A 17,496-nucleotide genomic window follows, 5' to 3' on the forward strand; every position below is an offset into this window, starting at 1 on the left:
GTAGTTTTCTCCCATGTCCTTTTCTAACTGGGGTGCTGGGAGGCGCTGGCCTCTCCAAGGGAAGCGTGTCCTCTCTTGTATTTTCCAGGAGAATTTGTTAAAGATGGGGCAGTTTCTTCCTCAGCTTCTGATAGACTTTTTCAGTGAAGCCCATATGGGCCTCGAATTTTTTCTGTGGAGGGCATGTGGCCTGTGAGTGGTACGGTTGGCCTGCACTATAAGAAGGCCTTAGGGATACATTGTCAGTGCTGGTCCCAGTGCGCCCAACCAGGAGAGCAACGCCTAAGAGGAAATGAAGTATCCCTGAATGACCTGGCTCCCTTAGAAATGATGGCTTCCAGTTCTCAGAAATGCCACCACTCCCGACCATGAGCACATCCCCCACCTAATGAATGTCCTTTCTGACTTAGTATCCTTTTCTGTTTTGCACTTTGAACCCATGAATAATGCTGTCATGTTTTTAATTTTTCTCAGTTGAATTATTGGCATACAAAGTTGAGCAGGAAAAGTGTATAGCAAGTGACTTACAGAAAACCCTGAATGAAGAGCAGGAGAGAGCAAGGGGTGTGCGGCAGCTCTTGGCAGTGGAGCAGAGCACTGTGCAGGACCTGCAGTCAGAGCTGCGTGAGTGCCAGCAGGAGAATACAAGGCTGCTGGAGTCCCTTGGAGAGGCGCAGCGTGAGGTTCTCCAGCTGAGGTATGGCCCTGCCTGGCCTATTCTCTTTCAGTTGAAGTCCTGCTATCCTTGGGTCTGCCGTGGTTGGCAGGGCTGCAGGAACCTTTGGGCTTCGGGTCTGGGAAAGAAGGATGGAGCCACATGGATAGGGGGCGGGGGACCCCACCACCACCACCTCCACATAGCCTCTGCCTGACCTGGAGTGGTATCACTTGCCATCCCTGCACAGGTCCCTGCTGGATGGGAAAGAAAGTGACCTGAAGGCTGCGCTGGAGGACCTGGAGCATGAGAGGGGGAAGGAGCGCACCCTCCAGGCCCAGCAGGAGGAGGAGCAGCTGCGGCACCTGCAGAAGGAGGGCCAGAGCTCCAAAGCCCTGGAGGTAACCAGCTGCCCAGGCCATCCTGGCCAGTGCCTCAGAAGCAGGAAGCTGCCCACACCTGTCTTCCTTCCTTTTTTTTTTTTGAAACACCTTCTTGCTATGCAACTCAAGCTGGCCTTGTACTCATTATGTAGTACAGGCTGGCCTCAAAGTTAAGACAGTCCTCCTGCCTCAGCCTCCTGTGTGCTGGGATTGCAGGCATGCCCCGCCACAGCCAGCCTGCCTTTCTTTCTTACTCTTGTTTGTGGCAGCATGTCCATGCAACAGGAATTTACAGCAGTGAGATGGGGCTGTATTTTCTGGTAAAATAGTCTTTGGCGGTGGCCACCCACTACAAGGCAGACAGCTGTAATGGCCAGCAGTGCATGTGACCTTCTCAGTGGCCTACTGTCCGTGAGGATGTGCTTCTGGAAGGGTTAGTCTCCCGACTGGCCATCCTGAAGAACAGCAGCTGTAGCAGTAATGGGGGAGAGCTGTGTACAGTGCAGGTCCAGCAGGTGTCCTCTAGCTCACAACAAGTCTGTGCGTCTTTCAACAGCCTGGAATCATGGTTGCATAACAAGCAGAATGTGCTGTCTTTGAGCAATCTGAATATGTATTGTTTTTGAGGAAAGGATAAAAGGGCCACCTCTGCATCAAGGATGTGTTCAGTACCCCTTCTGAAATAGTCTTCCTCTGTGCAGTCGGGTGGTAAAATAACACAAAAGCTCCTGTACATTCTTCTACCCATAGAACAATTTCCAGAAGGTGTCTTCGCTGGGTGAGAGTATGTGAACAGGTCTGGGCAGGAACTTTTACTGTATAAACTTTCCTTTTGAGTATTTGACTTTTCCCATTTGTTTCCCACCAAAATAGGAATTAAAAGTTTCTTTGGAGAAGCAGTTTGCTCAAAACAACCAACTGTGTGTTGCACTGAAACATGAGCGGACAGTGAGGGGCAACCTGCAGCAAGAGCTGCAGATTGAGCAGTCGCGCTGCGAGGCCTTGCTCGCACAGGAGCGGGGCCGGCTCTCTGAGCTCCAGAGGAGCCTGGAGGCTGAGAAGAGCCACGCGCTGGAGCTCTCAGAGGCCTTGCAGCATGAGCGGCTACTGACAGAGCAGCTGAGCCGTGGCGCTCAGCAGCCACAGGCGCACCATGCCCTACTACGGAAGCTAAAGGCAGAAAAGGCCCGAGTGCTGGAACTGCAGGCCACACTCCAGGTGACACAGCAGCAGGCCCTGCAAGCCCAGCAGCAGCTGGAGGCCCAGGTTCAGGAGCGCTGTGCAGAGCTTGGGAGGGAGAAGGAGGTGAGTACCATCTTAGGGTTGGCTATGAATACCCTGCAGACCCACAAACAAGCTGAGATGCTGTGTGGAGGGAGGCGGGGAGAAACCAGCTCGATTACAGGCAGCGTTAGAGCAGTTGAACCCGTGAGCAAAAAAGCACAAGGAGGACAGAAGTAGTTGAGGTGGAGAATAGCGCCCAGGCGGAGCCATGTCAACTTGAAGAAGGAGAAGAAATAGAGACAAGAAGAAGCTGGTGAGAGCCATCTCATGGTCATGGAATTTAAAAGATCACTGAGGAGCAATTGCAGTGTTAGGAGAGTTAACATGGGGCTCTTCTGTCCTCTCCCCTCTGTTTCTTTAGTGTGTGTGTGTGTTTAGTGTGTGTGAGAGAGAGAAAGAGAGAGAGTACCACACTGTGTGGACTATTATAGCTTTATAGTGAGTTTTAATTAGGATGTATGATTCGAAATTGTCTTGGCTCTTTGGTCCCCTTGCAATTCCATGTAAATTTGAAGGTTGCACAAAAAACCATTGATACTTTCATAGGGGTTGCGTTGGATCTGAAGGGCACTGTGGATAGTATTGTGCTCAGGAAGGCAAATGTTCTCATCCTTGACCATGCACTGTCTCTGGTCATGAAGGTCTTTGATTTCCTTCAGAAGTCTTTTGTAGCTTTTAAAATATAAAGCTCCACACTTCTTTTGAGGAACTTAATCCTGTGTATTTTTTTTTTTTTTTTTTCCCCCAGTACTGGAATTGAACTCACGACCTCACGCTTGCCAGGCAGGCGCTGTGCCGCTGAGCTAAATCTCCAGCCCCAATCCTGTGTATTTTATGATTTTTTTATGTGATTGCAGATGGAATTGCTTTCTTAATTTTATTTTCAGATTATTTATTACCAGTGTGTTTCGATGTATTGATCTTGTACTGTGCAGCCTTGCTGAGTGTGTGTATTGGTTTCCAATATAAACACACACATACTCTCACTCTTTTCTTTGTGGTACCAAGCATTGAATTCAGGGTCTCATGCACACCAGCCAAGCACTCTACCACGGAGCTACATCCCTTGCCCAGATTTTACTGTTTTTAGAAGAATTTTCTACATATATAGAATCGTGTCACCTGCAGGTAGCCCAGTTTCATTTTCTTTTTTCCAACCCAGTTGGAAAATTACTTAATTAAATCATGAGAATGTTAGATTTTGTGGACTGTTTCTCAATGTCTCTTCAGACTGTGACATTTGTCTAGTGTTGTGGTTGCTTTGGTCAGGTGGACATTCTTTTATTCCTTCTTGATCATTGTAAAGAATTCTCTTGATAGGCCACTGGCTATTCAGTTTGCTAGTGTTTGGTTGAGGATTTTGCATCTGTGTTTGTTGAACCTGTGCGTTCTTGTGATGTCTTTGGTTTTTGTATCAAGTAACAATGGCCTTAAGGATGGGTTGGGAAGTGTTCTCTCGCTTTGTAATTTTTTGGATGGACTTTGATTTTTAGATGCATTCTATGTCAAGCAAAAGCTTTTTAAAAAACACCTTCACTGTTTGACTTTGTATTTTATAAAATCATAAAAAGATTAGTAAAACTATGGTCTGTTCTTTCTGAGGAGTTAGTCTGTAGTAACATAGTAGAGGAACATCTGTTTCTAAAAACAAAACTCTAGGTTTCTAAATAGTTCAAGGATAAATTAGATTCCAAGATGTTTTACAGTATTTTTAAGTTCATATCAGAGATGTGCTTGATAATTTTCAGTAACTTTATGGGATGGAATGCCCATACCATTGAGTTCCAAATTTAAATTGTGCTGTTCAGTAGTCTAGAGTGGTCTAGAAGATGCAGCCATCGTGGCAGGAGGTTCCCGTCATTGCAGTTGCAGTCCTTTCTGTTGTCAGGTGTACTCATTGTCCCCTTTCCCAGCCTGGCAGCCCCTGCTGTAACCTCTGTCTAGATTTGTCTCTTCAGGGCACAGTCAGTGGGACTCTGCAATATGTTCCCTATGTGACTGGCTTTCTTTAGGTGGCAAGATACCTTCAGGACTCATGTTGTAGTGATTACTAAATGTATCACATCTGAGGTTATTTTTTGTTTAAGAAACTTCCAAAATAATTACAGTGTTTTATCACAAGAAATAATAAACAGAGTGGCATCATTTACAGGTATAGAGAGCAGGGGAGGTTGAAGGCATAGGTCTTGGGCATTGTCTGGACGTGTAGGCTGTGAGGCCTTTCCTGGAGAGCCAGGCCTCAGGACATTGGATGGATGGGGAAGATTGAGGGGATGGATAAGGACAGCCTCGCCAGCAGGATCGGATCCCCATCTGCTCTGTGAGGCAGCTGTCACTTGGTCACATAGGGATCCTCATCACCTGGCTGCCACTGCATCTGCCTGTGTCCTGGGCAAAGGATCTGAGCCAATATAGTTCTTACCCTAAGAGCTCCCAAGCCGTATCCATGGTTTCTGGCCAAATCCTTTGATTTAACAAATGGTGCCATATTGCTGGAAAGTAAACACAGACAAAATGTCTTGTGTGTGGAGCTGGGAACTGCTCTTGATGTGACTTTAGGGTGCGGGAGTCTGGTGGTATTTGCAGCAGGCCCAGGTGACCTGGACCGCAGCGTCTTTCTCTGGCCAGACTGCTGGAACTTCTCCAGTGGTCCTTGCAGGGCCATAGTTGCCTACTCCAAACTACACAAGTTTAACTTTCTTCTCCAAGAGAATGGATAACAATGTGTGTGTACTATGCTGATGTCACATGCTGTGCCCCAGGCTCCTGCCAGCTGTATGGACTGCAGAGCTGGGGGCTACCCTCCTGTAGCCTCTTGGTGGGCCTCAACTCTGGTTCTGGGGTTCTTGTCCCAATGTGGTGCTTGCTGCACCTAAGTCTTGGAACTCTTCTTGCCTTTTTCACCCTTGTTCATTTGTGGGAAGTCCTGTGAGCTGCCTGCATGGTGTGAGTTGGGCCCGTGCAGGGAGTCCAAACACCTGTCAGTCATTTCCGCAGCATCCAGCGCAGGGTTCATTACTTCTGTTATGCTGGGGCGCTAAGTGGATTAACTCACTTCCACTTCACAGAAGGGCAAACCAGAGCCCGGGCCGCATCCTGCTCCAGCAGGTCCAGATCTATGCGTGTGCATGCCTGCTTGTGTGCACGTGTTTGTGTTTATTCATGTCTGTGCTGGCTTGTTGCATGTGTGTGTGTATGTGTATGTGTGTACAGGTGTGAGAGGAGCTCACTCCTGCCACATCCATTTTGTAGGCTCCCTTGTAGACCCAAGGGCTGGCCTGGGTCTGGTGGGTGGTGAAGATTAAGATGGGACTCTTGTGGCTGAATGAATACGTTGAGGTTAGTTGGTGGGGTCCTGGGGAGGACCAAAAGCAGAGTGTGGCCATCTGCCATGTGCCCTTTCTGGTCCACAGAGGGGCCTCCCCTGTACACTGCTGCACAGTGGGCCTCTAGCTGAATGGTGGCTTTAGAAAACTCACACAAAGCCTTCTCTGTGTTTTTTGCCATTTACTGACAGCGAGAATTAGAATTACAGCGCCAGCGTGATGAGCATAAGATTGAACAGCTTCAGCAGATGGTGCGAGAACTGCAGTCAAAAGTGGAGGTCCCCTCGGGCAGTGGGCCCCACCTGGACTCCCTGGAGCTGGCCAATGTCTGGGAACAGCGGCAAGGACTAGAGAAGACACGGCAGCAGCTGCTGTGTGTGGCCGGACTCCTGACCAGCCTTGTCAGCCGCACCATGGACAGGTGTGGGCCTGTGCTGCCTGGCACCAGCTAGTACCCTGCCCGCGCAGTCCATCTTGATTGTTTTGTGTGCGTGGTGCTGAGGGTTGAATCCAGGGCCTCGCACGTGCTAGGCAGGCTCTAATGCTGCCTGTCAGCCCTTTTTTTAAAATGTTGAGACAGGATCTCTTAGGAAGTTCTGAAGTTTTGGGTCTTTGACTTCAGGACCATGTTTTAATGAGCTGACAATCTTCCCCTCCCGTAAGTTTGGATGAATTAATGGGCCTGAATTCCCTGAAAGATCCTGACAAAACTCCATTTTCTACATTCTATTACTGCTACCGTACTTTTGACTGTGAGCTTCCAGCTTCTGTCTAGATCGGTTCTTTCCTTCACACCCAGAGCTCTGGACTCAGGTGCCCCTCAGTGTCACGCCTATCCTGCCTGTGCCCACCAAGGCTAGGTTGCCGTGTCTGTGTTACCCTGAAGCCTTTGGGGCTTCACAGCTGGGACCAGACTCACCTGTTAAGGGGTTGTGCCCACCACGCTTTGTAGAAAAATCAGTGTTGTTGTTTGCCTTTTTGTGCACAGAAATTGAGTTTGATTCTGTAGCAGCATAGTTTCTGAGTGGTTTTATTTAGAACACAGAAAGCAGCAGTGTTGGGGTGTGGGCATGTGGGGGCCACCCTTCAGTCAGTCTTCACCCCTTTCCCCAGCAGGCCCTGCTGCCCTCAGCCACAGTCAGAAGAGGGCTTCCCGGCAGAACGAAGAGGTTTGCCAGTGGCCAGAGGGATGATGCACAGAAGCACAGCTGCTCGCTGTCTCTGTCTCTGCAGCAGAGCATTCTTGCATAGCTTAGGGTGACAGTCATTCGGAATATGTATGAACCTTCTGAATGCTCATTTGTCTTTACAGGACACTTAATGACTGGACATTATCCAGTGAGAAGGCTGTGTCATCTTTAGTGCAAACATTGCAGGGGCTGAAGTCGGAACTGAGCATGTCTACCTCTTCCCAGGTATGGCTGGAGAGGGAACAGAGCATCTTTCATCCTGAGAGTTCCTTCCGCCCTCTGCACCTTCTCTGGGCCTGCCCTGCCCTGACAGATGGGGCTGAGGCTCACTGTCTAGAGAGACTTCGGGACAGCTTTGCAGTTTCATTTTTAGTGTTGGTTGGTGATTCCTCCTTCCCTTACTGAGTTTGCCACCTGGGTGAGCAGTCCTCTGCCCTCTGTGACATGGGTGCTAGATGCCCTCTGGTGCGTAGTGCACCATCTTCCGGGTTTGAATGTGCTACCCATAAGGCTGTGTGGCTGTCTGGACACGGCTGGAGCCACCTTGGGGCTGTGGGTCTGGGTGGGGGGAAGCTCAGTTCTGCTGGGGGCAGACACCCTAGGAAGCCTCTCGCCCCACTGATGGATGTCTGTCTTCCTGAGAGCTGCAGCGGGAAATGAAAACCCAAGCCCCTGGGAGCTCTGAGCTCCCCATGAGCTGTCACTGGAGGAGTTCACGGGTCCTGGCTGTGGGCCTGAGCACTGCCTAATGTTCTGTGGCACTTAAGAAATCATGGTAGATCATGGTGCTCCACATGGTTTTGGGTCTGGTGGCAGGGAACCTGCAATGCTTGCTGCCTCCTCCTTGCCCTCTGACCCTGCCTGCTGAGGTTATCTGGTATGTGTCCATTCCCTCTTGCTGTGGGTCACTGGTGAGCTTTGGCTGTCCCTAGGTGGGCCGAATATTCTGATTATGGAGCTAATGGGCCTTATTTTTTTGCCAATACTAGGGGGTTGAACCCAAAGCCTTTGCACTGAGCTACATCCTTAGCCCTTTTTATTCTTTATTTTGAGACAGGATCTCACTAAGTCACTGTGTTACCCAGGCTGGGGCTAATCTTATGATCCTTCTGCCTGTTTGTTTGTTTGTTTGTTTTTTGTACTGGGAATCAAACTCAGGACCTTGTGCCTACCAGGTAGGCCCTGATGCCACTGAGCTATATTCTGGCCCCTTTGCCTGTCTTAAGGGACCCCTTAGGATGTTACCACCTCTGTGGTACCTCTGTGTATGGTCCTATTAGAACAACCAAAAGGTTTGCTTGTCGTAACAGGCCTGTACTGTTCACATAGTTCAGTTCTGTACAAAGTATTTTATAGAGGACTGAAAAGAAATGTGACTTCATGATTTTATTACTTCCTGTCCTGTAGATAACCTAGCTACACCCAACTCTACAACTGTCCAATTCTAGACATGTTTATAAGTACCGAAAATAACCAATGACAGTTACATACAGTAATATGCCTGCCATTTTACAGCCACAACAAAAAACTATTTTTGTTTTTTTGGCAGTACTGAGGATTGAACTCAGGGCCTTGTACGTGCTAGGTCAGTGGTCTGCCATTGAGCTATAAGTTCAGCCCTTTATTATTTTGAGACATACTCTCACTAAGATGCTTAGTCTGGTCTTGATTTCAAGTTTCTCCTGCCTCAGCTTCCTCAGTACCTGGGATTGCAGGTGTATACCAATGTGCCTGGCTAACAAAAAATATTTTATAAATTTGTTTTCTGTTTTTCAAGAAAAAAATGGCAGCAGAGCTACAAGTGCAGCTTGTGGATGTGCTGTTGAGAGACAATGATTCTCTCACGGAAGCCATCAGCACTGTGACCCAGGAGAAGGCAGAGCTGTGCAGGGCCGTGTCCAGGCTCGAGAAGACCCTGAGGCACCATGTGCAGAAGGGCTGCACCCTGAGTGTGAGTGTCCATGCCCTTCCTCCTGTCTTAGCCCCAGACTCTGCTTTCTGTTAGGTTCTTTCCTAGTCCTGGCATGTGTGGTCTCTGTCCCTGTCTGGCCCCTGTAGGCTCTGTCCCTTCTAGCGTGAAGTCTTGCTCAGTGTTCTGTAATGTTTGTTTGCATTGCCTGGATTATGTGCACGACTCTGCACCCAGCCCAGAATGTTTTAACATCATAGCAGGGACATTTCTCCTTTAGTCACAAACATGCACGTGCATATCCCATGTAATCCTGGCCTCTGCTTAGAATTTGTTCATGTTCATAAAAGGAAACTAAGAATATGGTTATCTGTCCAAATTAGATTTTTATTTGGCTCTTAAAATGATTTACATATTTTCTGATAGGATGGTGTGATATAGTTAGGTGTTTTTTGTTTGTGATTTGCTTTACTTTTTTATAGTGAAGACTTTTAAAAATTTATTTTCAAATTTATATGCAGTAAAAATAGCTGTTTTTTGGCATGATGTCTTGCAAGTTTCACACATGTACATTCATGTAACTTTATGACCACCATTACAAATAGAGACCAAGGCTGGCCCCCGAAGGAACATAGCTGTAGGCTCCCACAGCGAAGTCTGTACCCTTGACCTAGGCCCCTTCCTGAATGTCGGACATCGTATAGGGAAACCGAGGAGCATGTGGCTCTCTGAAAGGGCCACTTCCACTCTCCGTTGGTTGTTGATGTCCTCTTGGATGGGCCCTTTCACTTCTAAGTGGTATTTCATAGGGTAGACAGGCCACTGGAGGATGTGTGGGTTGTTTTCAGCTTTTGATTGTTGCAAATTTTGCAACAGAGTACACAGGGCTATGCATGGATGTGGGTTTTGTCTCTGGTGAAAACACCGGGAGGGGTCTGTGCTTGTCCTTCCACCAGGCAGAGGCTCCCAGGGACGATGACAGGTAATGTGGTGTCTTGGTGTTCTTATAACGCACCTCTCCCTGATGACTCAAACTTTTGGGCGTCTTTTCATATTTTCTGCTGTGTATCTTTTTTTTTTTGGTATAGTATCTGTTAAGATCTTTTGCCTGTTTTTGAATTGGATTTTTTATTTTCATCCTCTTGAGTTTTGGGAAATTTGGGGCAATTGTTTTATATATTCTGGATACAACTCCTTTGTGAGAAATGTGAAATGTTTTCTATACTCCATGCTGATCTCTTCCTTTCTGTAGTTTTTTTTGAGATACAAAAATTTCTTAATTTCCGTGAACTCCAGTGTGTTAATTTGTCCTTACTGGATCATCCCAAGACTTTTGTCATTGTACTTTCCAGGTTTGTGGTCCTTTTTGAATTAACTTCTGTTTGGGGCCTGAAAGGTCTGCAAGGATCATACATATATGTATGTCTAATTGTTCTGTGTCATTGAACTGTCTTGGTATGTAGGTCAAAATCCATCACAACATCAGTTATTACTTCTGGATACTAAATTGGTCTGTAAGTTCTCTGTCATTTACCAGGTGCCTGAGTTACGAATGTTTATATTGCATCTTCATATTGGGTAGTGTGAATTCTCCAGCTTTTTGGTTGTTTTTCAGATTGTTTGGCTGTTTAGTTCTTTTGCCTTTCAATGTAAGTTTTAGGATCCTGCTGGTTTTTTAAATTGGGATTATTTTGACTCTAGATCGATGTGGAAAGAGTTGGATGGGAATGTGAAATGGCCCTATTGCTTTGTAAAACAGTCTGGCAGTTCCTCAGAAGGTTAAATACTCAGTATATTACCAGCAGTCCTACCTCCAGGTATTTCTCCAAGAGAAGCAAAAACATATGTCTACATAGAAACTTACGCATAAAGTTTCACGGCATCATTATTTATTATAGTCAAAAATGGAAGCTGGGCATGGTGGCACACACCTATAATCCAAGCACTCAATTTGAGAAAGAGACCTTATGTTCCTACTTTAATGTTGCTGAGGTTTTCTTTTTTTTTAATCATCAGTGACTGCTGAAATGTGCTGTGCTATGCTGTGTCTTTTACTCTGACCATGTCATTTTTATTGTTTAGTCTGTTAATAAAATAGTTTGTATAGATCTTTGTACATTGACTGTATCTTATAGTCCCAGAAAAAGCCCCACTCAGTTATCATGTTTATTTTAGTTATCGTATTATTGTTTTATATATTATGTATTTAAGTAAGTACTGAGGCCTTCACCCTGAGCTACATTCCAACCTTTTTATTTTATTTTATTTTGTTTTGTTTTCTTGTACCGGGAATCGAACTCACAACCACATGCTTGCTAGGCAGGCGCTGTGCCGCTGAGCTAAATCCCCAGCCCCCCAACCTTTTTATTTTTGGCAATATGATCTTGTTAAGGCTGGGGTTGAACTTGTGATCATTCTGTTTCAGCCTCCTGTTGTGTTGGGGTTGGTTTAATATTTTGTTGAGCACTCTATATGAGCATTGAGAAGGACTTTTGGTTCTAGAGTTTTCTTATATTGCCTGTCTGATATGGGCTCCTAAAATGAGCTGAGAATATTTCCTCCCTGCTGTTTTCCGGAAGAGATAATGTACATTTTACTGAAATATTTGTACATTTTACTGAAATATTTGTTAAAAGTCACCAGGGAACACATCTGGGCCTAGTGTCTTCTTTTTGGAAAATTTTAAATGATAGATGTGATATTTTTTGCTAGCTACAAGACAATTCAAGTTATTTCTTCTTGGGTAAGTTTAAAGTACTTTGTGTCTTTTAAAGACGTGTTTGGCTTCACCTTCATTGTGGGCTGTGTGTCAGGTTGTTGTGGTGCTCCCTGAATGCACATATGCCTGCAGGTCAGTGGTGGCGCACTTTCTTTAATTGCAAAGAGATAGGAAAAAAACCAAAAGAATATAAAAGCATTTTTCATGTTCACACACACATCACTCAGGCACACTCCACTTCACTCTTGGTTGCCAAAGTGTGTTGGTTTTCCCACCAACCAGCTAGGTAGCTGGGTGCCAGATGACTGAACTCAGTTATGATGTCAGCTCCCCAAGATGATGCAGATCTGCAGAATGAGACTCAGTCCCAAGACAGTCCCCAGGTGTGTTTTCATGACCTCACCTCTGGTCTGATTGGCTTGCTGGAGTGGCTGCTCAGGGGAACACGAAGATGTACTGGTTTATTACACAGGCTATCCCCAAAGACACAGATGGATGCCTGGTAGACAAGAGGCACAGGCCAGGAGTATAGGAGAGTTGGGGCTTACGGTGCCTTCTCTGGGCCCCACTTCCAGGACCCTCCACACCTAAAGTGTTCCTGAAGTTTTCTGCAACTTGTCCCTTTGAATTTTTATGGACGCTTCCTTAGGAAGGCCCACTGGCAATCAGCTCAGCCCTGATTCTGTAGATCAGGAGTGGGACTGAAAGTTCCAACCTTCTAATCTCAGGGTTGGTTCCCTGGGCAACCATCCTGAGTGTTTCTGTAGAACCAAAGATGCTCCTGTCACTCAAGAAATGACAGAGAACTTAGAAGCTCTGTCAGTATCTGAGGCAGAGAACAATATATATTTCTAGTTATGTCAGAGTCCCACCATTTCCAATGTTAGTATGTTAGTGATTTATAACTCTTGTTTTTCAGGGGTTGTTTTGGTCAGTTTGACTAGAGTGTTACAAATTTTGATTGCCTCTACTAAGGAGCAGCTTTTGTGTTTCAGTGAAATTTCCCCTAGATTTTTGTTTTCAGTTTCACTGCTAGTTGTTAAAGGTGTGGGGGGGAGAGAGACCACCAGGGAGGGCTCTGGTGACAAACTGTGGCTGTTTAATCACTCCCGTGGGAATGGGCGCAATTCAGTTTGAGGAGCAGAATCAGCAGGAATTGTGAATAGAACAAAATATTTAAGCAGGGGGCAGGTTGCTGTCTTGAGGAATTTGGGGGCTAAGGTAGTGTGGTTGTGCTTTTCTGAACAGACAGGGCAGATTCTAGTGTGGCCACATTCTCAGGAGGGGCGGTACAGAGGGACATGGCTCAGTTCTTCTGTGATTTCCCGCTGTGCCTGTCTGATGGTGCCTCACCCATCGGGTGTGACATTACTGTGTCTTTGTTATTATAAACAAAAGAGCAGGGGAGGTGGACACTTTCTCATGGCTTTTTCTTGCAGGACATGTGGGTGGTACAGAAACCTTGATTAGGAGACAGTTCTTAGGGGACAGCATGGTACAGGAGGTGGAATGTGAGGTTAGTAAGGACCCAGACCTTAGGAGGGACAGAAGTGGCCACCTAGGTGGCTGCAGACATAGAGACACAGAGCCAAAAATCTCTGGCTAGGGAAGGTTTGGACAGGTTTAAGAGGGAATGAGTTAACTGTAGGGTCCTGTAGAGATAATCAGGGACCACAAGGAGTTGGGGGCTACAACTGTGGGACATGACGAAAGGAGCAGGAAGGCTAGCCAGATAAGCATGCACAGAGACGAGGGGGATAATTTCATGCCATCTGGAGAGAGGTCACACAGTGTCCTGAAAAAAGAGATCTTTTATCAACATACGGTATGACTCAAAGGGGGGCCTGAAGGTGAAACCAAGAAAGATCAAGGCAGACAGAATGAAGTATGTGAGCAGCAGGATAGGCAGAGGCAGGGCAGTCAGGCGTCTTCTGGAATTTGGGTCAGCGTGAGGTTGCTGAGGTAACGGAGGAGAGGTTACTTGTGATTTCCACAAGGAGGGGTCAGGCGAGCAACCAGGACAGTTTTATTCAGGAGCGATGAACCCACTGGAGAGGGTCTTGTAGGCGAATAGCCATCGGGGTGTTATAGATGCAGGGAGGACGGGTGTCAGGAGGAGACCGGAGAGGGTTAGCAGCATACTGTATCTCTTTTGGATCTGTTGCCGAACTGGGCGATGGTCTTTGGTGGGGCTGGCCTTGGGGCTAAGGTTTGGCCTAAGGAAAAAGGTCCGGCCATATAAAAGCTCAAGTGGACGATATCTCACAGGTTCCCAGGGGTAGCTCAAGTTTGAAGGAGAACAGTCGGGAGCAGGGAAATCAGTCTTTTTGGAGCTGGAACATGAACTTAACAAGGTAGGCCTTCAGGAGGCTGTTATCTCTCTCTACCTTTTTGAATGATTGAGGCCAGTAGGAGGTGTGGAGGTTTTAGGTTTTCGAGGAGACAGGCTAGGGAGAAGGATGGGGGAACAGAAGAAGGAGGGTTTCCCGTGGAGAGTAGAGGCAGAGGGAGGTAATTGTTGTGCCTGGTGTGACTGAATGAGAGTACCAGCGGGGTCCACAGCGACATCTCCAGTTGAGACTCAGAGCTGTTAGGGATCATGAGTGAGTGGCCAACCCTGTCTCTACGGTTACTAAACACCAAGTGAAGACACTTCTTCCCAGAGGGTGTTTCTGTGACCGGTGCTGGGTTTAAATGGCACAGAAAGTAGGGCGAGCCTCTCTCTGTCCCAGTGAGCTGAAGGGTGGAAAGGCAGGAGAGGGTTGGGGAGAAAGTGTGAGAGGTAGGAGGAAGACAGGAGTCCCTGAAGATTGTGAGATGAATAGAGGGTGGTGAGTGAGGCATGTCTAATGATTGAGCATTGCTAGAAGCAACAGAGGCTCTTTGAAGGTCAGAAAAGATGAGTGAGGAAAGATCTTGTGATCTAAGGGTTCAATGGGATGTATCATATTATGCCAAGAAAGGAGAAGAGTTGCTTGGTGGTGGAGGCCACCAAATGACTGGGAGATCAAGTGGATGCGTCCGGAGGTAGGGCTCAGGTGTGTTTGCGGAGAGTGATGTCCAGATAGGTGATGGATGAGGAAAAGATTTGAGCCTTAGAGAGAGATGCATGGTATCCCTTTGAGTCCAGATGTTGTAATGAGAGAGTGTCTCTATGGGACAATTTGTATGAAGGGTGCAGAGCACATGGTCATACTCCATGAGATGAGAGGAGGAGGAGTAAAAGGAGAGCAAATCACAGGCAAGGGCTTGACCAAAGTAGCGGAGACTGCCCTGAAACCCTGTGGCCAGACAGTCCAGGTCAGCTGATTTGACTGACAAGTGTCAGGGTCCAGGTAAAGGTGAAGAGAGGCTGTGAGGAGGGCTTCGGGGGAATAGTGAAAAGGGCATCTTTTAAATCTGGGACAGTACTGAGTGGTAGGTGGAGAAGAGAAGGGTGTAGGAGTTTGGCACCACAGGGTATATGAGAAGGGCAGTCTTGATTGATAGTGAAGAGATCTTGCAGCCTGTAAGAGCGGTTTGCCTTGTGTACCGGATGGGGGTGTTGAAAGGGGAGTTGACAGAAATTAAAAGACCATGTCGCAGTAGGCGAGAAATAATAGGTTGTAGTCCCCATAAAGCTGGGTCAGAAATGAGGTCTTGTTTGGGGACAAGACAGGGCGGTTGGTCTTGAGAGGGATATTAAGTGGTTGCAGGAGTGAAACCAGGGAGGAGTGGCAGTGTCCCAGACTCTGGTGATGGGGGCGGGGAAGGAGTCATCAGGATGGCTGGAAGGGATGGTTGTGTCCCAAGGATGGTCAGAGTAGCTGACAATTTAGATAAGATGTCTCACCCTAAAAGGGAAATGGACAGGTAGGGATAACTAAAAATGTGGGGAAAGGTATTGACCCAGTTGGCACCGGACTGGGGGAGTTTTTGAGGGTCTGGAGACGTTACCATTAATGCCCACAACAGTAATTGGCACCAAGGAGTTTGGTCCTTGGAAAGAAGGCAAAGTGGAGTGACATGTGCCCATGCCAATTAAAAGTGAGATGGACTTACCCTCGACCATCAGAGTTACCTGAAGCTCAGCATCCACAATGTTCCAGGGAGCCTTCATGGGTTTTGGGTGTAGTCAGTCTTCAGTGACCAGGCTGAGAAGTCTGGGAAGGAGTTGGTCATCGGGTCCTGAGGCTGTAGCCCAGAGGTGGCAGGGGCAGCTGCCAGCATTGGGCAATCCAGCTTCCAATGGGGACCCCCACAGCAGGGACACAACTTAGGCTGTGGGCATCACCTAGCCCAGTGACTGTTCTGGTGGCACTGAAGCACGGTCCTGGAGGGACGCCCTTGGTGAAAGAGACCTTAAAAATGCTTTGAGCCACTGGCTGGGAGTCTGTTCCAGCCTGAGGGTTTCTTACAACGGAAGCTAACATCTGCAGCTCAGCAATGTACTGTTTTTGAGCACTTTCATCTCTATTACTGAAAACTCTGAAAGCCAAATTGATAATCTCCTGTTGTGGGGTCTGAGGGCCAGCCTCTAGCTACTGTAATTTTTTTTTTTTTACAAATGTCTGGTCCTGATTGGGTAATGAAATGAATGCATCTTTAGGATAAGTAGTTCTGGCCTTTCTGGGTCTAATGCTGTGTGTCAACTCAGGGCAGCAGCCAGGCGAACCCTAAACTGAGCTGGGTTTTCATCCCTGTTCTGAATGGTTTCCTGTAACTTACCAAAAATAGCTGTCTTATGGGGCCTCCCTGTGAAGTCCGTCTGCTAAGTCTTGGTTTGCTGTGTCCTCAGATTCTGCCTGGTAATTGCAGTTTAGGTTCTCCCAGGGGACAGCTGCAGTACCTCCCGGAAGGTCGGCTGGAAGGAGGTGCTATTCATCCCCTTAGGACTGGGCCAGGGAGATCACTCGTTCCTGCTCTTCTGAAGAGAGGCTGGAGCCAAGGACCACATTTAAATCAGTCCAGGTTAGGTTATATGACTGAGGTATTGAAACTCCTGTATACATTGGGTGGGATCTGAGAAGGAGTGCAGATGCCGGTTAATTTGGGAGAGGTCTGTCAGAGAGAAAGAAACATGAACTCTAACCATTCCCTCTGCCCCACCATCTCACAGAGTGGGAATTTGGGGCGGGGGCAAGGTTTTGATGCCAAGTTGCAATCCAGATCAGATATGGGGTGGAGTGGGGTTGGGTGTAGCATATGGAGGAGGACTAAAGTCAAAGGGAAGCTCTGGGTACGTGGAACAGTCACTGGATTGACAAGAGGCCAAGGTGGGGTGGGGGCAGCGGCTGCAGCAGAAAGTTCTGGGGGAGGAGAAGTTGCTGCAGCAGCAGGAGGTTCCAGAAGCAGTGAAGGAGTGGCTGCAGCAACAGCAGGGAGCCAGGCCCTGCCAAGGGAGAAGATCAGTTGGATCTGTTGTCAGAGAGGAGACTGTGTCTGGTGAAGTGGGTGTGGATGGGAAGGAAAGAAGGATTTGAGAAGGATCCCGTGAGGCGCACAAAGTGGGAATATTGTGGAGTGTAAAGAACACCTGAGGCTAAGTGTGGTGGCGTACACCTATAATCCCAGTGCTCAGGAGGCTGAGGCAGGAGGATTACTGTGAGTTTGAGGCCAGCCTGGGCTACATAGGGAGTTTAAGGCCAGTCTAAGCTATACAATATGACCCTGTCTCAAAAGAAAAAAAAAAAAAAATGCCCAAACGTAAGCTAATTCTGACCATTTGCTCCACTTCTGGCAGTAATCATCTCAGTCCTGCAGAACAGAGAAATCAAAAGTGCCATTTTCTGGCCAGGAGGAGCCGTTGTCTAGTTTTTACTGTGGCCATTTGGTATTGCAGAAGAATATTACATGCTTGGGCTTCAGGTTGGGGTAGAGCTTGGAGAGGTTTTGGGTTTTTTAAGAGACAGGCCAAGGGGGAGCAAAGGGGAACAGAAGGAGGAAGCTTCCCCATGGAGAGCAGAGAGAGTTAACTGTCATGCCTGATGTGGCAAAACAAGCCACAGCAGGGCCCCAGTGGACTTCTCGGTTGGGATTCAGGGCCTTAGC

At 47.4% G+C, this 17,496-nt stretch overlaps 1 protein-coding gene across 5 annotated transcripts in view; it reads left to right on the forward strand.

Annotated features, from left to right (window-relative positions):
* The window catches only part of Pcnt (pericentrin), a 100,774-nt gene that overhangs the window by 75,655 nt on the left and 7,623 nt on the right, over window positions 1-17,496 (forward strand). For all 5 annotated transcript variants that reach the window (XM_013505794.1, XM_013505781.1, XM_013505784.1 and 2 more), the window contains 6 exons: window positions 475-697; window positions 906-1,056; window positions 1,912-2,343; window positions 5,840-6,069; window positions 6,961-7,063; window positions 8,616-8,789. In XM_013505794.1, coding sequence (XP_013361248.1) covers window positions 475-697; window positions 906-1,056; window positions 1,912-2,343; window positions 5,840-6,069; window positions 6,961-7,063; window positions 8,616-8,789 — 1,313 coding nt within the window. The remainder of the gene's footprint in view (window positions 1-474; window positions 698-905; window positions 1,057-1,911; window positions 2,344-5,839; window positions 6,070-6,960; window positions 7,064-8,615; window positions 8,790-17,496) is intronic.

The sequence above is a fragment of the Chinchilla lanigera genome, unplaced genomic scaffold (assembly GCF_000276665.1).
Source record: "Chinchilla lanigera isolate Chin_1 unplaced genomic scaffold, ChiLan1.0 scaffold00006, whole genome shotgun sequence".
In the NCBI taxonomy this organism is placed as follows: domain Eukaryota; kingdom Metazoa; phylum Chordata; class Mammalia; order Rodentia; family Chinchillidae; genus Chinchilla; species Chinchilla lanigera.